The 24,234-nt window shown below is 36.5% G+C and overlaps 1 protein-coding gene across 1 annotated transcript in view; it reads right to left on the bottom strand.

Moving 5' to 3' along the window:
- LOC150088102 (protein dachsous-like) overlaps positions 1-24,234 on the bottom strand; it is a 132,719-nt gene that overhangs the window by 104,587 nt on the left and 3,898 nt on the right. The window contains exons 2-3 of the mRNA XM_090370021.1: positions 16,572-17,576; positions 9,948-10,187 (exon numbers count right to left, since the gene is read on the bottom strand). Of these exons, the coding sequence (XP_090226147.1) occupies positions 9,948-10,187; positions 16,572-17,576 (1,245 nt within the window). The remainder of the gene's footprint in view (positions 1-9,947; positions 10,188-16,571; positions 17,577-24,234) is intronic.

Raw genomic sequence — 24,234 nt, 5'->3', positions numbered from 1 at the left:
AATAAAATCAAACTTTTATTTGAAATGTTGTGGAAGTGAAAAATTATTTACTTAGAATTAAAAATAAAGAGAACCTGGCAAGTTCTGCATCATTATTTACTGTTTTTGCCTTTTGTTTCAACATGCAAGTTTCGCTTTCAGTGTCTCATGAACAGCATGTTTTCACATGTGTTGTTCGAAATCAGAATGCTGGGTAATATGCAGCAGATGCTTCTGCCATACGTTACCAAGAAACATCTGGTACAGAAACTAGTTCCTCTTTTTTTTTTTTTTTTTATGTTTGATTGTTGTACAAAATGTGTTTATGCCTTGATTATTATTATTTATCTGTTTATTCCTTTATTTGTTTGACAAAACACATTAACATGTGCATCTAAATGCACATGTTAATGTGTTTTGTGAAACAGCTAAGAAAGTCCTATCAAGCATCTTCTTCCAATATAGGGCCATTTCGTCGATGTTGAAAGTCTATTTGTAGGTATTAGTTCTGTTACCATATGATATCTATTCAGTCTATTTGGCATTGGGTTGTTGACAAACTGTATAGCATTGTGGATTGGGAAAAATCAAACTGACTGGGACCTGAAATATCAGCTTCAAGATATAGCCACTCAGTTATTCAATATTGGATAAGTGATATCCTTCACATCATGGTTACTTGATGCAGGTGAGACATAAATTTTCTGCCACATGATAAGCTTAGCACATTGTTCTTATTCTCAGCGGATACCACCACCCAGATGGCACCATTTAAAGACTTTTTTTGACCTTTATTCGGTGGGTGGGCAGGTACCCTGGTATTGCATTCATGACAAATCAGTTTTGAAGTATAACTCCACAATATATAACTTTGCTGAGAATAAGTAACAATAGTCTTCTCCATTGGTGAAGCATTACTTATTCGAGGTAGAGCAATACAGGCATACCTCACTAATATGGTGGGTGAGGTTCCAGACCACTGCTGTAAAGCGAATCGCAGCATTTTTTTTTCACTTGCCAGTGCATACAAAAGCCTAAAAACATATTTACACTATCATTTATTAAGTGCCCAATAGCACTAGGCCTAAAAAAAAATTATGCAAAAGTAAAAATAATAAATAAATGCTACAGTACTGTATTGCTAACCTTAAAATATTTTTATCCTTTGCTTATGGTGACTGACTAATGAACATTTTTGAAGAAGTAATTATGGAAGGAAGGCTGAAGGAGATAGTGGAGCTTTATCATCTGAACCTTCAATGAATCTTATTCTCTTTGCTGGTGAAGAGAATTGCCTTGATGTTGATGGCTGTTGAATGGTAGGGCTACTTGCTGTTGAAGGTTGGGGTGGCTGTGGCACTTTCTTAAAATAAGACAACAAATAAGTTTGCCTCATTGACTGACGCTTCCTTTCGCGAAGGATTTCTCTGTAGCATGCTACACCATTTGATAGTATTTTACCCACTGTAGAACTTCTTTGAAAATTGGTGTTGATCCTTTCAAAGCCTGACACAATCGTATCAAGTAAGCCAACGTAGTGTTCTAAATCATTTGTTGTCATTTCAGCAATGCTCACTGGATCTTCATCAGGAGTAGATTCCATCTCGAAAAGTAACCTTCTTTGCTCATCTACCGAAAGCAAGTCCTCATCAGTTAAAGGCCGATCATGAGATGCCAGCAATTCAGCCACATCTTCAGGCTCCACTTCAAGTTTCCAGTTCTCTTGCCATTTCCACCACATTTGCAGTCACTTCCTCCACTGAAGTCTCGAACCCTTCAAAGTCATCCATGTGGGTGGGAATCAACTTCTTCCAAACTCCTTTTAATTTTGATATTTTGACTTCTTCCCATGAATCACAAATGTTCTTAATGGCATCTAGAATGGTAAATCCTTTGCAGGTTTTCAATTTATTTTGCCTAGGCCCATCAGAGGTATCACTATCTAAGGCAGCTATAGCCTTAACAAATGTCCGTCTTAAATAATAGGACTTGAAAACAGCAATTACTCCTTGATCCATGGACTGCAGAATAGATGGTGGTCAGCAGGCAGGAAAACAACATTAATCTCCTCATACATCTCCATCAGAGCTCTTGGGTGACCAGGTGCATTGTCACTAATCAGTAATATCTTGAAAGGAATTTTTTTACTAAGCAGTAGGCCTCGACAGTGGGCTTAAAATATTCAGTAAACCACATAGTAAACAGATCTGCTGTCATCCAGGCGTTGTTGTTCGATTTATCATTTGTTACACAGGCTTGTTGTTGTTGTTATTATTTGGTTTTTAGGAGCATTAGCAACTTAGACCATATTGCTCCGGGATATGTGGTGGTCATTTCCTGACCTTTCCTCGTCCTCCGTGTTTGGTGGTGATGGGCTCGAACCCCAGTCTAATCAAGAAGCATGTGCTACGCACTGCTGCTCCTTCCCACCTGGCTACGGAGGCGCCCCATACACAGGCAGGCTAGCTTTAGCATAAGTCTTGAGGGCCCTAGGATTTTCAGAATGGTAGATGAGCATTGGCTTCAACTTGCAGTCACCAGCTGCATTAGCCCCTAACAAGAGAGTCAGCCTATCGTTTGCAGCTTTGAAGCCAGGCTTTGACTTCTCCTCTCTAGCTACAAAAGTCCTATATGGCATCTTCTTCCAATATAGGGCCATTTCGTCAATGTTGAAAATCTGCTGGTTAGTGTCATCATCATCATCATCATCATCATCAGCCATTTTCAATCCACTGCAGGATGAAGGCCTCTCCAGCAACTTTCCAGTTCCTTCTGTTTTGAGCACTGGCCATCCATTTACTACTCAAAAACTCATGAATTTCATCTATCCATCTCCGCCTTTGTCTTCCAGATTTTCTTCTAGCTCCTCTTGGGTACCATTCTGTTATTTTCTTAGTCCATCTGTCATCATGTCTTCGAGCTATGTGTCCTGCCCAAGACCATTTTAGTTCTTTAGTTTTGATAAGAATGTCCTTTACTTGAGTTTGCTGCCTAATCCATGTGTTTCTCTTCTTATCTAACAGTCTGATTCCCAATATAATTCGTTCCATTCTTCGCTGTGTAGTTCTTGGCTTCTCTTCCATTCTTTTGGTGAGTGCCCAAGTTTCACTTCCATAAGTCATGGTGGTGAGTATACATTAATTCATTATTTTACGTTTCAGACAAACTGGGATATTGCTCTTCAGTATGTGACTATATTTCCTGAATGCTATCCATCCAAAATTTATTCTTCTCTTGACTTCCAGCCATTTATCATTATTACAGCTAATAACTTGTCCCAGATAAGTATATGACTCCACCTTTTCAATTACTGCTCCTTCAATCATTATTTCCCTTTCCGTGGCATACTTGTTCATCATTACTTTTGTTTTAGCCATATTCATCTTTAGTCCAAAATCCTTACTAACTGTGCATAACTGATTAAGATTTTCCTCTAATTCTTTGGGATCGTGGCTTATGACCACAATGTCATCTGCAAATCGTAAATGGTTTAGGTACTCTCCGTTCACATTGACTCCTTTCTGCGACCAGTCTAATCTTCTGAAAGCTTCCTCAAGGGCAGCAGTAAACAGCTTCGGAGATATTGTGTCTCCTTGTCGAACTCCTTTCTCGATTTTAAATTTGCTACTGTCTTTGTCTAGTCTAATAAAGGATGTAGCACTCTCATATGTTTTCTTCAAAATCATAATATATGGAGTATCTATGCCTTGTCTTTCCAGTGCCCGAAACATTGCCTTATGCTGTATGGAGTCAAATGCCTTTTCATAATCCACAAATGCCAGGCATAATGGTGTTTTATATTCATTTGCTTTCTCCATTAGCTGTGATATTACGTGAAGGTGATCCATAGTTGAGAATCCTGTCCTAAAGCCAGCTTGCTCTTTCGGTTGATTCTCATCAAGTATTCTTTCTAATCTATTAGTAATGACCCTTGTGAACAACTTGTAGATATGGGATAACAAGCTAATTGGTCTATAATTTCCAATTTCTGATTTATCTCCTTTCTTATGCAGCAAAACTATGATTGCATTATTCCACTGCTTAGGCATCACACCTTTTCTAATGCACTTTGTGAAGAGCCTTGCCAGTTTTTGTGTTATGTCTCTTCCTCCCAATTTTAACAACTCTACAGTAACTTCATCTTCCCCCGGGGCTTTCCGATACTTCATTTTCTTCAATGCATGTTCTACCTCATCAGGAAGAATATCGGGTATGTCGTATGTGTTGCTACTTTGCAATCCATCTTCCCCACTGCTGGTATCATTCCCTCGCTCCTTGTATAATTCTCTATAGTAGTCTTCTGCTATTTGAATTATGCCTTCTCTGCTGTTTATAAGTACACCATCGCTATTCTTCAGTTTCAGTATCATTTGTCTTTCTGTATTACTGCTCATGGCTGCTGATTTAAATCCTTTGTTTTCCCTTAATGCTTGTTCTACTTTTCTTGTGTTAAATCTTCTTATGTCCTCTCTGAGTCTCTTTCTAATGGCTTTGCATAACTCAGTATACTCAATTTTCTCCCTGTCAGTGTTTTTCTTGCTCTTCATTTGTCGTCTTTGGTTCATCATGACAAGTGTTTCTTGACTAATTTTTTCTTCTTTGGATTTCTGTTTCCCTATAGGTTTCTTGGGCTTTATCACTTTCAGAAAGTTGTAATATTCCTCGTCGATATCTTGGTCCTGAGCAGTCTGCAGAAGCTCAAACTTGTTCTTAAGTTCCAGTACATACTGCTTTTTCTCCTCCTCTGTTATTTCAAAGACCTTTGTATTATTTACTCGAGTCAGTTTTTTCCTTTCCTACATCTATATCAAGTATACATCTTACCATTCTGTGATCACTTCCAACATTTACCTTATTCAGGACGGTAACATCATTCACAATATATCTTCTGTTAGTGAGGATGAAGTCGATTTCATTAGTTGTTAATCCATTTGGACTCTTCCATGTCCACTTTCTGCTCACCCTTTTCTTGAAAAAAGTGTTCATTACTGACATTCCTTAAGATTCTGCAAATTCCACAAGTCTTTCACCTCTTTTATTTCTTTCACCAATTCCAAAATTTCCTATAGTTCCTCTTTCTGCGCTGTTTTGCCTTTTTCCAACCTTAGCATTGAAGTCCCCCATAATAATAGTGTAGTGGGTTTTCTGCTCATCTAGAAGACTCAATTTCAGTGTACATTTCTTCAACCTCTTCATCATCATGGCTCAATGTTGGTGCATAAATCATTATAATCTTTAGCTTGTACCTCTTAGAAATCTTGAGTATTAGTCTTGACACCCTTGGTGATGTACTTTTGAATTCCAAAATGTTGTTTTTAAAATCTTTATGGACCAGAAACCCAACTCTACCTTCACTCCTTTCACTGTTTCCATTGGTGTACAACAGATTTCCACTTGATAAACTTATAAGTGATTCATTTCTTCTTCTTGTTTCAGCCAAACCGATGATATTCCAATTCACATTTTCTAATTCCTTTTCCAGCTCTAATATCCTGTCTTCACCGATGAGTGATCGTACGTTATAAGGTTAGTGTAGCCACCTTCATCAATTACCTTAGTTAGCTCATCTGGACAGCTTTCTGCAGCTTCTACATCAGCACTAGCTACTTCACCTTGCACTTTTATGTTGTGGAGATGGTCTTTCCTTAAATCTCATGAACCAACCTCTGCTAGCTTCAAACCTATCTTCTGCAGCTGCCTTGCCTCTCTCAGCCTTCACAGAATTGAAGAGATCTAGGGCCTTCCTCTGGATTAGGCCTTGGCTTAAAGGAACGTTCTGGCTGGTTTGATCTTCCATCCAGACCACTAAAACTTTCTCCATATCGGCAATAAGGCTGTCTCACTTTCTTATCACTTTCATATTCACTGGAGTAGCACCTTTAATTTCTTTCAAGAACTTCTCCTTTGAGTTCACTACTGTGATAACTGTTTGGTGCACCTAGCTTACGGTCCATCTCAGCATTCGATATGGCTTTCTCACTTAGCTTTTGATTTAAAGTAAGAGGCTTGCGACTCTTCTTTTCACTAGCACTACACTTATTGGCTGTTGTACTGTAATTAATAATTACAATATAACAATAACACAAGTAAAAAGTTTGAAAAATTTTGAAAATTGCCTGAATACGACACTGAGACACAAAGTGCACAAATTCTCTAAACAGACTGAGAGCAGGTAACAAAATGGCACCGGTCGACTTGCTCGATTCAGCTTGCAATCAGCTGAAATGCATGTCACCGCCGAAAACCCCCTTAAGAGCAAGGCAAATGTTGAAAATAATAAACATTAATATAATTGAAAAGCACTGTATTAGCAAAGAGCTCTAAAGCGAAGTGCCTTAAAGCAAAAGATACGCCTGTATCATGGCAACTCATTGTGAAGGTTTTCACAATATTATATATAATTAAATTGAAGCCAAGAAACTACCCAAAGTAGGTTTGGGTAGTTTCTTGGAACAAAGTAAATGGCATCATTTACTTTGTTCCAAGAACAAGGTAAATGGCATCATTTTAATTATATCTCATATTGTGAAAACCTTCGCAATGAGTTGCCATGATATTTCTCTACTTTGAACAAGTAATGCTTCACCAATGGAGAAGGTTATTGTTACTTATTCTTGGCGAAGTTATATATTGTGGAGTTATACTTCATATAACTTCTATATGTATAAAAATGATGCGAATAATATATAAAAATGATGCGATTGCACTAACCTTACATCAGTAAATTCCCACATAGCTTGAGGCCTTTGCTCAAGAATGCGTCTTAGTCTAAATTACTTCACACCACAGGCATCTCTCATATTGTTGAGTTATAATTCATAACTGATTTGTCACAAATGGAAAACCAGGGTACCTGCCCACCCACCCACTGAAGAGGGGGCTAAAAAGTCTTGAAATGGTGCGGTCTAGGGAAGCTTGATACTACCTGAGTTACTGAGAATAGATAACAACAGTCTTCCTTAATGGGGAAGCATTGCCTATTTGAGGGATTTATGAGTGAGGCGTAACTGCCCCTTTCCTCTTTCAACAGCATTTCTTCTTCTTCCTCTCCTACTATCGCTTTCCTCTACCTCTTTGCTTTCCTAAGTCTAATAGGGACAGAGATGTGGATAACACAGTTTTTATCCTATACCCTTTTGCAAGCAGTGCTGTCTGGGTGGTGGTATCCTATACCCAGAATAAGTAACAATAATCTTCTCCATTAGTGAAGTATTACTTATTCGAGGTAGTGAAATATCATGGCAACTCATCAATAAGGTTTTCACAATATGGTATATAATTAAAACAATGGCATTTTCCTACTTTGAATAGGTTTTTAGGTATGAAAATGATGTGATTGCACTAACCCATACATCAGTAAACTCCCACATAGAGGCCTTTGCCCAAAAATGCTTCTTTCTCTTTTTTTAGCGATTAATAGTGGCTAAGAAATATCCTAATTCATAAACAGACTCAACTCAATTGGAAGAGCATAATTTAGTTTCTAAAGCTGTGTGGAACGAGTAAGACTGGGCTATGCTTATAGTAAAGCTGATAGACCTATCCCACAAGACAAAAACACATCTAGGTCATTGGTTGCACACTTATAAATTAGACATTTAAGTATTTAATAATATTCATCAAGCTAAATTTCAAAATTAACAAACTTTGAGATTCCAGACATTTTAGAGCTCAAAATGTCTTAAGACAGTTGAATGGATGATAGTTTGAAAACTGGTAACTTAAAAATTCATGGTTGACTTTCTTTCAATCAAACTTTTGATCAGCTAAACTATTAAACATTTAGGTGCAGTGAATCAATCAGATAAGCATTTTATTCAAAACTTATAAATATTTATTTATTCATTCAAAACTTTGAATATGCTCATGCTTAGTGCCAAACAAAAGAAGAAGAAAAGGTCAATGCAACTATTTGTTGTTGCTGCATTATTTGATGTGTGCATGCACTGAAACTCTTTTCACAAACAGTATTATAACGCTCGAAAGAAAAGTACTGTTTATTTGTACTGCAACGTCATGGCCACCTATGGTAGTTGATAATATGGTATCTGGTACCATAGTTGATAATATGGTATCTGGTACCATAGTTGATAATATGGTATCTGGTTTACTAAACCAGATACCATATTATCAAATTTATCTGTTGAGTAAACCAGATACCACCTATGGTATCTGGTTTTCTCAACAATTCCAACTTTTTTTGCTATTGCATAAAAATATAACTTCTGTCAAAAATCATCAAAAAAGCGACAGAGCTCATATCCAGTTAAGTGGATTTATAAACATACAAAATTTTATATGTGGGCTGAAATATATTTTTTCCATGAAATAAAAGTCACTACACAATGCATATATGTGGTGTAGCATTACATAAACTTTGATCCATATTTCATTCAAGATCAATAAAAAGGAGATCAAGAAGTAGAATTGAAAAGCCTGTTATGATTAAATTATTCAAAAATTCTTATAATCTCTAAATGGAACAAAACCTGGTTTCAAACAGGATGGCGTAACCATAATGCATGGAAAGCACTGCTTTAGGAATTATTTCAAAACCACATCATTTCTTTATTTGGCAATATATTACCTAGCCATATTGGTCTCTTCCCCATCCAACGCATATTTTTTTCCCTTCAGTAATTCTTAAAACAAAGAAGTAAACTAAACGAGAACAAAGGAAGACAGATAAAAATAACTGTTGATATAAATTTACATGTCTATGATAAAGTGGAGCAAGGTGTTGCTGGGGATGGAGCACAGAAATATCAGCAGCTGCATTTTGATATTATTTTTCATAACTGAATTACTGTATACAGAGTGTCTCAAAAATATTGGTACAAACATTTAGGGGAGGTAGGTAACATCTAAAGGAATGTGAATCGCATAGGAATCCATAACTGGAAACGTCACTGTAAGTCGGTACACGGCGCTGTTCATCAGTTCATGAGAGGGAAAATTTCTGGTTTACTCATTCAAGCAGCAGTCGCCGCACGAAGAGCATGCATCGATATACGAACTGTGAGCTGGCAGACATGCACCTAGTGTATGGATTAGCAGAGGGCCCACACGGTGTGTGCCCCCATGCAGCACAACATCGCTTCGCAATAAATGTGTGGCCAAGTATGGTCGGTGACTGCTTAGTCGGCCCATACCTGTTACCATCCTGCATGAACTCCGCTAAATATCGGATTTTTCTTGAACATGCTCTACCACGGCTACTTGACGATGTTCCAGCAAATATGAGATGCAACATTTGGTTTCAACATGACGGGGCACCTGGCCATTATTGAAGGTGTGTTCGTGACCATTTGAAGAGCCGTTTTGGGTGTTGATGGATTGGCCTTGGTGGGAGCGTTGCCTGGCCCCCATGCTCACATGATTTATCGAGCCTTGATTTCTTTCTGTGGGGGGGGCCCTCAAATCTATCGCGTATGAATCGCCTGTGGAGATGGAAATGGATCTCATGGCGAGACTCGTCTGCGCTGCTGCTACTGTCAAAGAAACTCCAGGTGTGTTCGACCGTGTCCGCCAATCCATGTCGGTATCACACATGCATCGCGTCTCATGGTGGAACCTTTGAGCATCTGTTGTAACATCATGAAATGCACCCATCTCGTACTCCATTGTTAATATGTCAAATAAATGTTTGCAACTAATTACTGTCTTGTGTCATTCCTGCTTCTTGTGCCTCTACTACTACTTTCCCGTGACATTTCCCGTTATGGGTTCCTATGCGATTCACATTCCTTTAGATGTTACCTACCTCCCCTTAAACGTTTGTACCAATATTTTTGAGACACCCTGTATATATCTTTTGGGAAGGAGAAAGTGGAAAGGATATTTCCTTTTTCATATAAAATAACATACTATATCATTACATTAATCTTGAATAATAAATTTCATTTACAACTACAAAATTTCTGAAGAAATACATTGTTCCATTCATAAGAAAAATATTTTATAATTACCTAAATCCTTGTCTATAGCTTTAACTTTTATGATCAGTGAACCACCTGGAGCACCCTCAGATATATTTACTCTGTACATATGACTTTCAAACTGTGGAGGGTTGTCATTGATATCTTCTACATAAATGTGTAGTAACTGGAAATTAGAATGAGGAGGTCTTCCATGATCACTAGCAGTAATATTGAGAACATAGTGATGTACTTCTTCACGATCTAAAAATTTGGCTACAGATAAAAGGCCTGAAAAAGGAAATGTTTTTATTTGTTAAAATTTCCTTGTGTTAAACATTAGAAAAATATATGGCTCTATTTATTGATTTATTTATTTTTCAATTCACTTATTCTTCTTCTAATGAAAACTGTACAATTCAGACCCACTTCACACAAATGAATTTTTATTTCATGACTTTTCTATGGCACAATAAAACCATATGGTGGCAGTGGTCCTTTGAAATGAACAATATCTGTTTAGTGCCAGCATAGCATTAGAATTAGTAGAGGCATATGATGCAAGAAAGCAAGCTTATGCAGCATCAGCCAAAAAAAAAAAAAAAAAAACCCCACCACTCCCATTTCACCCCTCCATTCATTTGAAACACCTGTACAGCTGAGCCATAAATTTCTTTAGGCTATCAACTTCCACAACAAAGAATGGAAGTCTGTTCCACCAACCAAATACCCGCTGGCTAAAGGCAAATTTCTGCACATCTATCCTACATCTGTCTTTCCTCAATTTGAATTTATGCCCTCTCAGTGATTATTCTGATCAAGAGGAAGAATCCCATCAGCATTGAGCATGCTCAAACCATTCAACGTTTTATACACCTCTATCAGATCACCTCGCCGGTGCCTAGTCTCCAGACACTGTAATTTGTAAAACTTAAGCCTTTCTTCATAAGAGCAACCCTTTGTTCCACTCACTAATCTTGTTGCCCTTCTCTGTACTCGTTCCAGCAGCTCTACATCCTTCTTGAAATGAGGCCTCCAGACCTGTATACAGTACTCAAGGTGTGGCCTGACCATTGCCTTATACAAGAGAATAATCACCTCCTTATCCCTGCTAGAAAAATTCCTGTATATCATTGACAAGACATCATGAGCTACTCTTGCAGCCCGTCTGCACTGCTCAGAGAACTTCATATCTGCATGCACAATTACCTCAGGTCCTTTTCATTCTCGACCACTGTCAGTGTAGTACCACAGAGTTGATAAATTGCCCTTGGGTTACTGTTTCCCATATGTAGTACTTTACATTTGTCAATGTTAAACTTCATTTGCCACCTCTCAGCCCATCTGCTCAACCTTTCCAGATCCTGTTGCAACAGCATAGCGTCAGTAGTGTCCTTAACAACCCTGCCAACCTTTGTATCATCAGGCAAACTTGGACATTAAGCTTGATATACCATCATCAATATCATTTATAAATACAGAAAACAATAATGGACCCAACACCAAACCCTGAGGGACTCCACTAATAACATTAGTCCACGATGAGCATGTCCATTGATTACTACTCTCTGTCTTCTCCCCCTCAACCATCCCTTTATCCATAGCAGCAATTTGACTCCAATGCCACACTGCTCCAATTTGTGCAGCAGTATCAAAAGCCTTTCTAAGATCCAAATATATAATATCAAAGTTATTCCCTGCATCCAGTTCTTTTGTGACTGCATCATAGTATCCAATCAAACTGGTCAGGCAAGACTTTCCCTTAACAAAACCATGCTGTGTCCCAGCTATAACTGAAGTGTTGTCTAGATGATCCTGCAGTGCTTCTTTAACCAGTGCCTCCATTAATTTTCCTGGAACAGAAGTTAAACTCACAGGTCTATAATTACTTGTGTCAGCCTTTGATCCTCCTTTGTGAATTGGGGTCACATTTGCACATCTCCAGTCTATTAGTACATCCCCTGAGTCCAAAGAAGCTCTCATAATTATGGCTAAGGGTTTGCTTACTTCCTTTGCTGCCTCCTTTAATATAACTGGATATATTCTATCCACCCCAGGTGCCTTTTTTATGTTTATCCTCAACAATTTCTCCTCCACTTTCCTCTCAGTTATTACAAAATCATCTAGCTCACAGCCAGAGTTTACTTCACCTCTGGCATTCCCCTTCCTGAATAACTCCTCATGTGTGAATGTAGATGCAAAATACTTATTCAGTTTGTTTGCTATCTGAGCTGGATCATCAACAGTCGAACCATCGATATCAGATTCATCCCTTTCCTTCTAGAGTTTACATAAGAAAAGAACTCTTTTCTGTTTTTCTTTGCATCATTTGCCAAGGATTTCTCATAATTTGCCTTTGCCTGCCTAATCTCCTTTGTGACTTGGTTACAGACCAGCTTATATCTATCATAGGCTTCCATGTCACCCATTAATTTACATGTATCCCATGCATTTTTCTTCTCTGCCATATGTCTCATTAGTTCATCTGACATGGCCTTGAATGGGTTGAGTACACTGAATTCTGATGGGATCCTTCCACTTGTTCAGATTACGAACCTAAGGGGGCATAAATTCAAATTAAGAAAAGACAGATGTAGATTAGATGTGCGGAAATTTGCCTTTAGCCAGCGGGTGGTTAATTGCTGGAACAAACTTTCATCTGTCATTGTGGAAGCTGATAGGTTGAATAAATTTAAGAAGGAACTGGACAGGCATTTGGAGGGAATGGTGTGATTTTTTTTTTTTTTGGCTGATGCTGCATAAGCTCATACACTTGCTTTCTTGCATCAAATGCCACTGCCACTGCTACTACTACTACATCCATTTAGGCCTAAACGTTGAACAATATTTCTTAGTTGGTATATAAAGCCTAGCTTCCAAGATAAGTTCTTTGAATACTTCCCATTTTGAATTTGCTGTTGGGTAACATCATCAGTTGGTCCCATTGTATAGAATTTAAATACTGTCTCAGACCATTGCAGTCGCCTTTACGAAAGCAAAAACCCTTCCCTCTACCCCTGATGGTAGTTACCTCTGAGTAAATCTCACTTCAGCACACTGTGATCACTGCCACTTAGTGGTTCCTTTATCTGCAGAATATTAATGCATGAAGAATCACTACTGATAACTAGATCAAGAGTATTACTCCCTCTAGTTGCCTCCCGAACATGCTGATGTAGAAACTAATCATCCAATAAATCCACAAAAGCCTTCCTAATGTGTGAGTGACCAACCCACAAATTCCAGTCAATATCTGGGAAATTAAAATCCCCCATTATAAGGCTCTCTGATTTACTGGCCCACTCTATTTCCCTGTACAGTTTCTTACTATACTCATCAGAGTCATTAGGCCTATAGCACACTCCTACTCTCAATTCTGATCTCCCAATGCTAATGTCACACCAAACTGACTCGACACCACTGCACTGTCCAGCAATGTTGACTGGCTTCACTTCCTTGGATTTTATGTGTTTCTTAACTAATAGCATAACCCCTCCTCCTTTCCTATCCTGTCTATCCTTTCTGTACACATTGTACTCCCCAAATTCCAGTTCTGCATTCCTTATATCTGTGTGACACCACGTCTCTGATATCCCAACAATGTCTGCCTTTGATGTTTTGAGCAATTCATCAAATTTATTTACCAAACTCCTAGCATTGGTGTACACGCAAGTATACATGCACCTGTTCCTATTCTTAGCTACCCTAACACAACCCATGTGTTTACTTGTACCGCAATGACTCCCAGCAGTCTCATAGTGTTAATCACTTCAAGTCACTGGACAATATAGAAGATATAAACAGAAATTGGCAGCTGAGGGTCATTCACTAAGCTTGTGCATTTCGTGCCCATGCTACTACTACCAGGAGGAGAGGAGCCTTAGTAATTGACCTTAAGCTGTCAATTAACTTTTGTATGAAAATGTATCATTTCATCTGAATGACCCATCCCACTAATACCATGTGACTTATAATATTTGAAGGACATTTTTGTCATAGGGCAATAATGCCCTATAAATTGCGGCAATTTTTAAATCTCATGGCATATGATATTTTTACTGTATGATCACCATGTGAAAGCACCCATTCAGTTCAAAGTTTTTCTACCATACAAATTTATTACTCTGCTGCAAAAATTGTACAATAAAAATTTGTTTGTGTATAACAGGCTTAAGTTGAAGGGAATGTTTCTACAGGAAATGGTTCTCTGTATAATCATGTATAAAAGATCAGTTTCTTATTTTAATTTTTAAAAATTCGGAATACCTTTCAGCCTATTCAGAATAGAATCTCGATTATTTGATTTATTAAAAGAAAATTATCAAAATGTAACAAGAACTCATAGATATATTTTTCATGATGAGGAAAGCAAACTTATAATCAAAAACTGTGTTAAAAACCATTAAGCGTGTGATCTATCCTCAAACCTATATAAATGTATCACCCTTACTGATGTAGCTGATAAAGTAGTATGGAAAGAGTAAGAGTATGTCATGGTTCATTGGAACATCCCAAGTAATGAATCACATATCAAATCAGTGAGATACTTCATTCGTGGACTGAATATTTTGTATAGCATCTCCTTTTAGGTATGCTTTCAGCTCTAAAACTGAAAATCAGAAATTGCAGGTTCTCAATAATAACACAGTAGATTTGACATTGCCACTTGTGGAGAGGGATGGATTAAAATTCCATCAAAGATTGGATTTTTAAAGGTCTCTTCAATCAGGACTGTAGTCAGCCAATATTTCTGTGGTAATCTTCCATTAATTATTATATTTTTCAGCCACTCAACATATATACACAACAAATCACAGAAAACATGCCTGATGTACTATGATCAAAAAAGTCAATGTACCAAAAAAAAAAAAAAAATCAAGCAACAACATTGTTTAAGGCAGAAGTGTATATCTCATTATAGGTCAAAATACTGTTCACAAGGTGTGATCAAAAAGTTCAGGGACTGAACTAATATTTTGGAAATGATGACTGGCTATTCAGACCTTCAAAATAATCTAATTGACACTGTAACACCAGTTCATTCCAATATTGCTAGAACTTCTGGAAGCATTCCTGGCAGGCTATTTTTAGAATTGCTAATAGTTACAGTGTTGCATTCTGACTCATTTCCTCAGTAATTACAAATCAGTAAATTTTAAGGGGACTTTAAGCTTGGGAAACAAAAAAAAAAAAACAGGTGGAAAAATTCAGTGAGTATGGTGGATGTAAGACCACAATGATAGAGTGATTTGCAAGAAATTCTGCAATGGAAGACACCAATTGTACAAAGATACTACAGTTTCATGATGCTCAATCTTATGGCTGTATTCTTTGAACAGAATTGTGTAATTGCTGTATAACTATTTTGTAGTATTCCTGGTACACTGTTTGACCATACCAAATAAATTCATAATGAACAATGCTCTGTGAGTCAAAAAATTTGGTCTCTAGAGAAGATGCAGTCTTTCCATGAGGGAACCAGGTAGTTGTGTGTTTAGAATATTTGAACCCCTATGCAAAGACCACTGGAAGGAACTCTGCTCTAGTTTTATTAACATGAAACACCAATGCCTTATTTGTAAAACTATTATTTAATGTACATTTTGAATAATATTCAACAAATCTAAACTACAAAAATATAAAAAGTTGGTACATCTAAATAAGCAATTTTATAATCTATAAATTTATATATAAGTACAGTGGCATCATCACATAACATCTCATATTGTGAATTCCTCCACGAGTTTCCTATCTCATTTATACCTTGAATAAGTAAAGCTTCCCCAGTAAAGAAGACTTCAAACTACTGTTGTAACTATTCAAACCAATGAGAATAAGTAACTATTTTTACTAATTCTCAGTGGGCACCACCACCACCCAGATGGCCAGGGCTATTTGATCCCTCACTGGTGGGTCAGCAGGTACCCTGATGGTATAACAACTGACACTACTAACAACTGATTTAGAAGGAAATATGACAGCATGAAAGAAAATAGTGAAAGGAAATTCAGGAGTCCAGAAGGATTAATTTGTAGTATCATAATGGGCTGCATATCGACTGGATATAACAAATTTTGGAAGAAGATGATGGAACACAAGTAACCAAAATCCGTGTTTGACACATAATTAATACTGAAAGAATGTTTGTTTGTTATTTGGAGCATTAGCAACTAAGGTCATATTGCTCCGGGAATATGCGGTGGTCATTCCCTGACCTTTCCGTATTTGGTGGTCTAATCAAGAAGCGTGTGCTACACACTGCTGCTCCTTCTCACCTGGCTACGGAGGCGCCTCTGAAAGAAAGCCTGAAGAATATGTGAGGTACATACCTGAATAAGCTGGGAAAGCTGTTTGAAACTAGACAACTATGTTACGTCTTATAAAATTTATTTGTAAATTATATTTTAATGAAGTGCTAGTTTGGATAAAACCCTGACTTGTAAATTATATTTTATTGAAGTGCCAGTTGGATCAAATAGTCACAAAAATCTGGTTTATTTTTTCCCCACATTTTCTTAAAATAATACTGTCAACAAAAGGTACTACTTGTAGTAATGCTACCTTGTGCAAACTCTTGTGTAATAAAAATATTCAATTATATAAAAATATTATTTTCTTCAAAAGATAAAATATGTGCTACTGTGACCAATGAAAATCAAAGATAATCTGAATTACCTGAATCATAGTCCATTATAAAATGACCTCTTTCATTTCCTTGTGTTATTACATAAGTTACCCTACCATTATCACGGGAATCATCATCAGTGGCAATAACATGAAGAAGGGGGAAACCTACAGGCTCATCCTCCATGATATCCATTCTGCTCCGAGACTGAAACACTGGACTATTATCATTTTCGTCTTCTATGATAATTTTGCAGGTTACACTAGTAGCAAGCCTATCTTTAAGATCTTTAGCCTGGTCAGAAGCTGTAACTACAATTGTGTATTCAGGAAAAGCTTCATAATCTAATGACTGAATAAGTGTCAGCATACCAGTTTTGCTATCAATTTTAAACACATCTAGAGGAGATTGTTGAGAGATAGCATATCTGATTTGACCGTTAATGCCACTGTCCAAATCTGTGGCACTGAAATTCCAAACTAATGTTCCTTGAGGAGTGCTTTCAGGAATAGAAAATAAAATAGGATCATTTTTGAAAGTAGGATTACAGTCATTTATATCTTCCACTTCAATGTTAACATTTATAACACTACTGTGAGGATTTACAGCACTGTTATCAATTGCTTTAACTTGCAGATGATATTCAGAGGCCTTTTCATAATCAACTTCTGAAACTGTGTAAAAACTGCCTGTTGTTCTCACAATATCAAAAACACCATACAGGTTACCACCAACTATGGAATACATTACACGACCATTTTCTCCATCATCTTCATCTACTGCTTGCACAACTCCTATCTCGTTGCCTACAGGTAATCCTTCTTTTATTCGAAAAGTAAGGCTAGAAGTTGGAAAAACAGGTTCATTATCATTCAGATCTAGAACTTGAATCTGTAACTGCAAATAGGTCTGGTGGGGTGGAGAACCTCCATCTAATGCTACAATCGTTAAAGTGTATAGCTGCTGCTCTTCGTGGTCTAGCATCTTCTGGGTGGTAATCATACCAGTAGTCTTGTGGATATTAAACACATTGGTTCCATCAGTAAGTTCTTTGCCTAAGAATATTAAACAATGGATTTTAAATTACTAAAGCTATAGGAAGGAATACAACTAACTTTATAATATATATAGTAAAACATCAATTATTAGAATTAAATAGTGAGTGCCATTATCCTTGAAAATAAGCAGAATATGCTATTGTGTATTTCAAAGTTTAATTGAATTAAAAATAATAATTATGAAAATAATTTAAACAGAATTTAGGTAAACAAATGGTATAAATAAGTTTTCTAATTTTTGTCTGTGGTTTTGGTTAAATGTTCAATTATGAAAGTGTGACAGTTGTAGCCCTAGACAAATAATGCTCTACTGTGATTGTTTTAAAGGTTTTCAAGGTTTACAATTAAATAAAATACTGGGTAATTTAAAATGAAGCAAACACTTTCACTCATTCACAAAACACTAATCATGCACGTGACAGTAAATTTCCAAATATTAAATGAGAGATACACTGAAATTTTTTTTAAAAATCCCTACCAGAAATGTAATTTCCACCACATTTTTCAGGGAAAAATATATTACTAAAATGGCTTCTCCGTGACAAAAAGCATTTTGTGCTATCCAGTTTTCAAAGTCTATTACACTGAACACTAGTTACTATATGTATTAATGGCCTTTATGATAATTAAAGAGCAAAATGGCCATACTGTACCCCCTTATGTATTAGTAGTGGCAAATTATGCAAGGAAACAAGCCTGTACATCACCAGCAAAAAAAACAAAAAACAAAAACATCCATATCATTTATCCATCTCCCTAATAATATGTCTAATCCTTTCTTAAATTTATTCAAACAAACTTGTTCCAAAAATCAATTACTCCTTGGCTGAAAGCAAATTTTCAAACATCTATTTATGGCCATTTTTTTTTTTTTTTTTTTTTTTTTTCAATTTAAATTTATGGCCCCTTATTGTGTAGTCTGTGAAAGAGTAAGGATACCGTCAATATTTAATTTACACAATCCATTTAAAGCTTCAAAATTTTCAATCAGGTCTCATTGCAGGTGCCATAGTTTAGTTGTAGTTTTCAGACCCGAAGTTCTTCACAGTAAGAATACCATTTTGTGTCCTTGAAAAATCTTATCTTCTCTGCACCCATCCCAACAGACTCACATCCTTCCTAAATTGAGGCTTCCAGACCTGTATGCAGTACTCAAGATGAAGCCTTATCATTGCATTATACAATGGGTAAATCACCTCCTTATCTCTAATAAAATTTCTGTATTTCGCTGACAGAACCCCATGAGCTGGCCTAGCAGCCTGTCTGCATGTTTTGCATTGCGTGTTCTGCAGAGTTTTGCAGTTCTTAATTTGGAATCACCGATAAGAATAAATTACTGTGATTATATAAAAAAAAGGATTTTGTTTTAAGAACAACTGAATTGATCACTTTTATAATGTACCTACTAGCCACATAAAAAAATAAGAGAGATTAGAAAATAAAAAAAAAATAGATGAGATTAAAGAGAAGAAGTAGGAAAGATAAAAGGAAAAAATAAACATCCAAAGCCGAAATGTATCCTATAAGCCTGAACAGTTTTGATTCTGAGATAATTATTATCCCTTGGCAAGGATAACTGCACAGGAGGTAATTGGCATAAATCTATAAAATATGTGTTCATACCTTCATTCACTTCCTGTTATCAACTTTATACACATATCTCTAAGTGATAACAATTCTGAACTTACCATACTAACTTCAATTATAATTGCATGTACACATCAAAAGATATTTCTATATTGTTGAAGGATTTCATTAGCAAGTGGCCAGTTATTCAACAGACAGATACAAAATGCAGAATGAACTGTCCTACTGTGGACTGATACAGCACTTTCCCCGTAGAGGAACATGTGACATGCTTTGTGTATATGCGATGAACTTGAGAAACGATCATACATTTCCATCAACAATTTGATAGTGAATATCTTTCCACATCCCACTCGATGATAAACACTTGTATTGGTTCATGTTTCCGATTATCAATTTCAGGATACATAGCTTCTAACAATAATGCGTGTTGTTCTTTATTCGTATAACTCCTTAATTAGCAGTATTCTTCAGATGATATAATATTCTCCTCTCTTCTCACAACAGATGATAATTGATTCATCATGGCTATTCTTATTTCATTGTCAACTCCCTTTGACTGTTGAAATTATTCATCTTTTCCCTGTTGTCATTTGATCATTATCATCCAAGTTCACTGCACAATTGCCTAAAATTTCTAACATCTTTTTAATATCAATATCAGATTTGAATTCTTTCCTATGTTTGTGAATTAATTCTTTATTTTGTTCATAAAGTTCAACGTATCTTTTCAAAATTTAATTCTCCTCATTAATGAAAGGCAAATGTAAAGTTACCATTTCATGCATATATTTGTGAAAATCTGTCATATCATAATTATAGTACTGGGTAACTTTAGAAAATTCTGTTTTTACTCATCCATTAAAGTCCCTTTCGATAATGAGCAGGCAAATTGTGTGAGAATTATATCCTTCAGTTCTTCACCATGATGTACGTATATATCAAAAATGCTAAATTTCAATATATCCAAAGATTCACAATTTACTGCTTGTCTGATTCTGCCATAGATGTCTGCAATTTCTGATGCACATGCACCCACACAGTGGGAATATACTCGATCATCCTAGAAGAGATAGACATGGGTTGTCTTAGTAAATACCAAGCAGCTTCTTGTAAATTCATTTCTAAGGAATTTAACATATCCACAGTCAACATTTGTGTTAAATCAGTCATATCCATATCCAGAATCAGTATTAGACATGAGAATGTCTAAGATCATGGGCTGTAACTATTGGTAAATCTTTCTTCCATTGTGCACCAAAGAAATACATATGGTTGTGTAATAGTGGCTCTCAAAATGTTTAGATATTTCTCTTCCAATTGACATTGGTCAGCTTGGAGAAATTTTTAAAAAGTGGTGTGATCATCTGATTCCAATGATTCATGCATCATTTTATTTTTCCTTCTATAGGCTGATCTTCAAGTGTCTGCTGAAGCCAAGGAGATTCACCAAATTGTTTAACCATAACATATGAAAAACTATGAGAAACGCAAAAATTCAACTAACTCCACTAAAGCCGTTTTCAATATTAAAATGTCTGAACGAGTATAAAGAATTTACAAATTTCATTGTAACTGTAACAAGCTGATATCAATATCACTGATATTAGCTTGTTACAGTTACATTGATATTACATACTAACGTTGATGTATGCCACTGAAGACCAGAGTCAGCCCTTTTAAAAGTTTTGTAATACACAAAGAATTTACACACTATTCTTTCACATTTATTCTTTTACTATGTGGATGATGTTTTCTAATATGGGATTAAATTAAATTAAAAGATTTGTGTAATTTGCAAATAACAGATCTAGATTGATCAGACTTAAAAAAGAATTAAAAAAAGTAGAGAATAAGTTAATGTTTTTAGATGCCTAAGTCATTACATCAAACAATAGCTGAAATACTTTAAGGGCTTAAGCCTCAGGCTATGAGAGAATTAGACAATGAACAAGTTAGTGCAAATGCAGCATATTAGACAGACAGAGAGTGGTAATCAATACCAGGGAGAAGACAGAGAATGGTAATCAATGGACACTGCTCTTCGTGTACTAATGTTATTAGTGGAGTCCCTTGGGGTTCAGTGTTGGATCCATTATTGTTTTCTGTATTTATAAATGATACTGATGACGGCATATCAGGCTTAATGTCCAATTTTGCAGACGATACGAAGGTTGGCAGGGTTGTTAATGACACTACACTGCTGCAACAGGATCTAGAAAAGTTGAGCAGATGGGCTGAGAGGTGGAAAATGAAGTTAAACATTGACAAATGTAAAGTACTACATATGGGAAGCAGTAATCCCAGAGTAACATATCAACTCTGTGGTACCACGCTGACAGTGGTAGAGAATGAAAAGGACCTGGGGATAATTGTGCAGGCAGATATGAAGTTTTCTGAGCAGTGCAGACGGTCTGCAAGAGTAGCTCATGGTGTCTTGTCAATGATATAGAGGAATTTTTCTAGCAGGGATAAGGAGGTGATTATCTCCTTATATAAGGCAATGGTCAGGCTACACCTTGAGTACTGTATACAGTTCTGGAGGCCTCATTTTAAGAAGGATGTAGAGCTATTGGAATGAGTACAGAGAAGGGCAACAAGATTAGTGAATGGAACAAAGGGTTGCTCTTATGAAGAAAGGCTTAAGTTTTGAAAATTACAGTGTCTGGAGACTAGGCACCTGTGAGGTGATCTGATTGAGGTGTATAAAGCCTTGAATGGTCTGAGCATGCTCAATGTGGATGGGATTCTTCCTCTTGCTCAGAATAATCTCCTGAGAGGGCATAAATTCAAATTGAGGAAAGATGGTTGTAGGATAGATGTGCAGAAGTTTGCTTTTAGCCAGCGGGTGGTTGATTGCTGGAACAAACTTCCATCTGTCGTAGAAGTTGATAGCTTAAATAGATTCGAGGCAGAACTTGACAAACATTTGGAGCGAGTGGATGAGTGAAATAAGGTTTTTTTTTTCGCTTATGCTATATAATTGCATCATGCTCTCTTGCATCATGTGCCTTTGCTAATGCTATTAGTACGCAGCAAACTCTGAATTAGCAAAAATGGCATTTTAATTAAATCTCATATTGTGAATACCTTCACAACGAGTTGCCATGATATTGCACTACTTTGAATAAGTAACGCTTCACCAAAGGAGAAGACTTGTTTGTTTGTTATTTGGTTTTAGGAGCATTAGCAACTAAGGCCATATTGCTCCGGGATATGCGGTGGTCATTCCCTGACCTTTCCGCATCCTCCGTATTTGGTGGTGACAGGCTCGAACCCCGGTCTAATCAAGAAGCATATGCTACGCACTGCTGCTCCTTCCCACCTGGCTACGGAGGCGCCTAAGGAGAAGACTACTGTTACTCATATTATGAATGAAAGTAACAACGAGTTGCCATGATATTGCACTACTTCAAATAAGTAATGCTTCACCAAAGGAGAAAACTATTGTTACTTACTCTCAGTGGATACCACCACTAATGGGTGGGTGGGTAGGTACCCCGGTGATGCAATGATGACAAAACAGTTATGAAGTATAACTGCACAATATGAGAGATGCCTGACGGTGTATAAAGTGAATTTAGACTGAAACACTTTAAGGGCTTAAGCCTCAGGTTGCGAGGGAATTATACAACATACAAGTCAGTGCAAACACAACTTATTAGTATGCAGTAAACTCTGAATTGGATGGTGGTATCCACTGAGAATAAGTAACAATAGTCTTCTCCTTTGGTGAAGCGTTACTTATTCGAAGTAGTGCAATATCATGGCAACTTGTGAAGGTATTCACAATATGAGATTTAACTAAAATGATGCCGTTTTTGCTAATTCAGAGGTTGCTGCATTTGCACTAAAAGTGCAGCCATTATCAACACACTGCAGGATGGAAGCCTCCTCAAGAATTCATGCTGAGGGAAATGGACCATAATCTGCACGCTGGTCCAGTGCGGGTTGGCAGATTGACCGTATTCAGCAGTCAGGGGCTTGAACCCCAGTCTACTCAAAGAGCGTATGCTACTGCACTCCCACTCCTGACCACTCGGCTACAGAGGCCTTCCGTAGCCGAGTGGTCAATTTTCAGCAATTTTCAAGCCAACTAATAGGACGGGGAATTACTTCAAAAAAGAAGATGAATCAATTTAATAGAATACGGGTAATTTAATAGATTTTGTGTAAATGCAAGACATTATACAATGCAGAAACAGGACAGAGATTAGATATGAAAACAGAGGAACATCAAAAACATAGAAAGAAAGGAAAAAAACAAATGTTTAGAAACTGAGAGTAAAATGCTTTGTGTATGTAAAAAGCTTTTAATAAAAATAATTTTAGGATCATAATCAATGAAAAGCATTTCGTTGAAATAAAAATAAAGGAGGCTATTTACATTCGGAAATTTAACAATCTTTACCATTAACACATATAAAACAGAGGAATACTGATAATATATGAAAAGTTTGTTTGGATACAAATTATAATCAGAAAATATACACATACTGGTTAACAATAATGCAATTCCAAGATGAATGCTTTCCAAACATTTTTAAAGCCAACACACTTTATGTGTATGCCAGAAATAATGACACTCCACCCATCTTTTTCCTTATTTTTAAGTTGATAGTAAATAAAAAGTATACACCTTGTTTTGTTCCAGACCAAAAACAGGTAAAAAAAGGATGTTGGAAAACAGGCCTTGAGCTTCAGGTTGCATATCACAAAACTTTCTTGAGATGACTGACAAACTGACTTAAAATAAATTTATTAAAATAAATAAAAATATCTACATAAAATACTAACACAGAGATAAAATATAAAATAAAATAAAATATGGATAAAAAAAACTAATAAAATATACAGTAGCTTTCAAGACGAAGTGTCTCTTCATCAGCTTAATTGGTGAATGGTGTATTGCAGTATATATTGTTGGTTACAACAGTAAAAGTCAGTTGGCATGATCATGTATTACGAGCCTGGTGTCAGTAGAGCAGAATTACATACACATGATGATCGCCAGCACTCACTGCACTGCAAAACAGTAGATTCCATGATGGGGTGCAAGTGTACTCCC

Source organism: Mastigoproctus giganteus, chromosome 3, assembly GCF_048544385.1.
Source record: "Mastigoproctus giganteus isolate SK-2022 chromosome 3, ASM4854438v1, whole genome shotgun sequence".
NCBI classification, from domain to species: domain Eukaryota; kingdom Metazoa; phylum Arthropoda; class Arachnida; order Uropygi; family Thelyphonidae; genus Mastigoproctus; species Mastigoproctus giganteus.
This window is presented reverse-complemented; position numbering and strand designations above follow the sequence as displayed.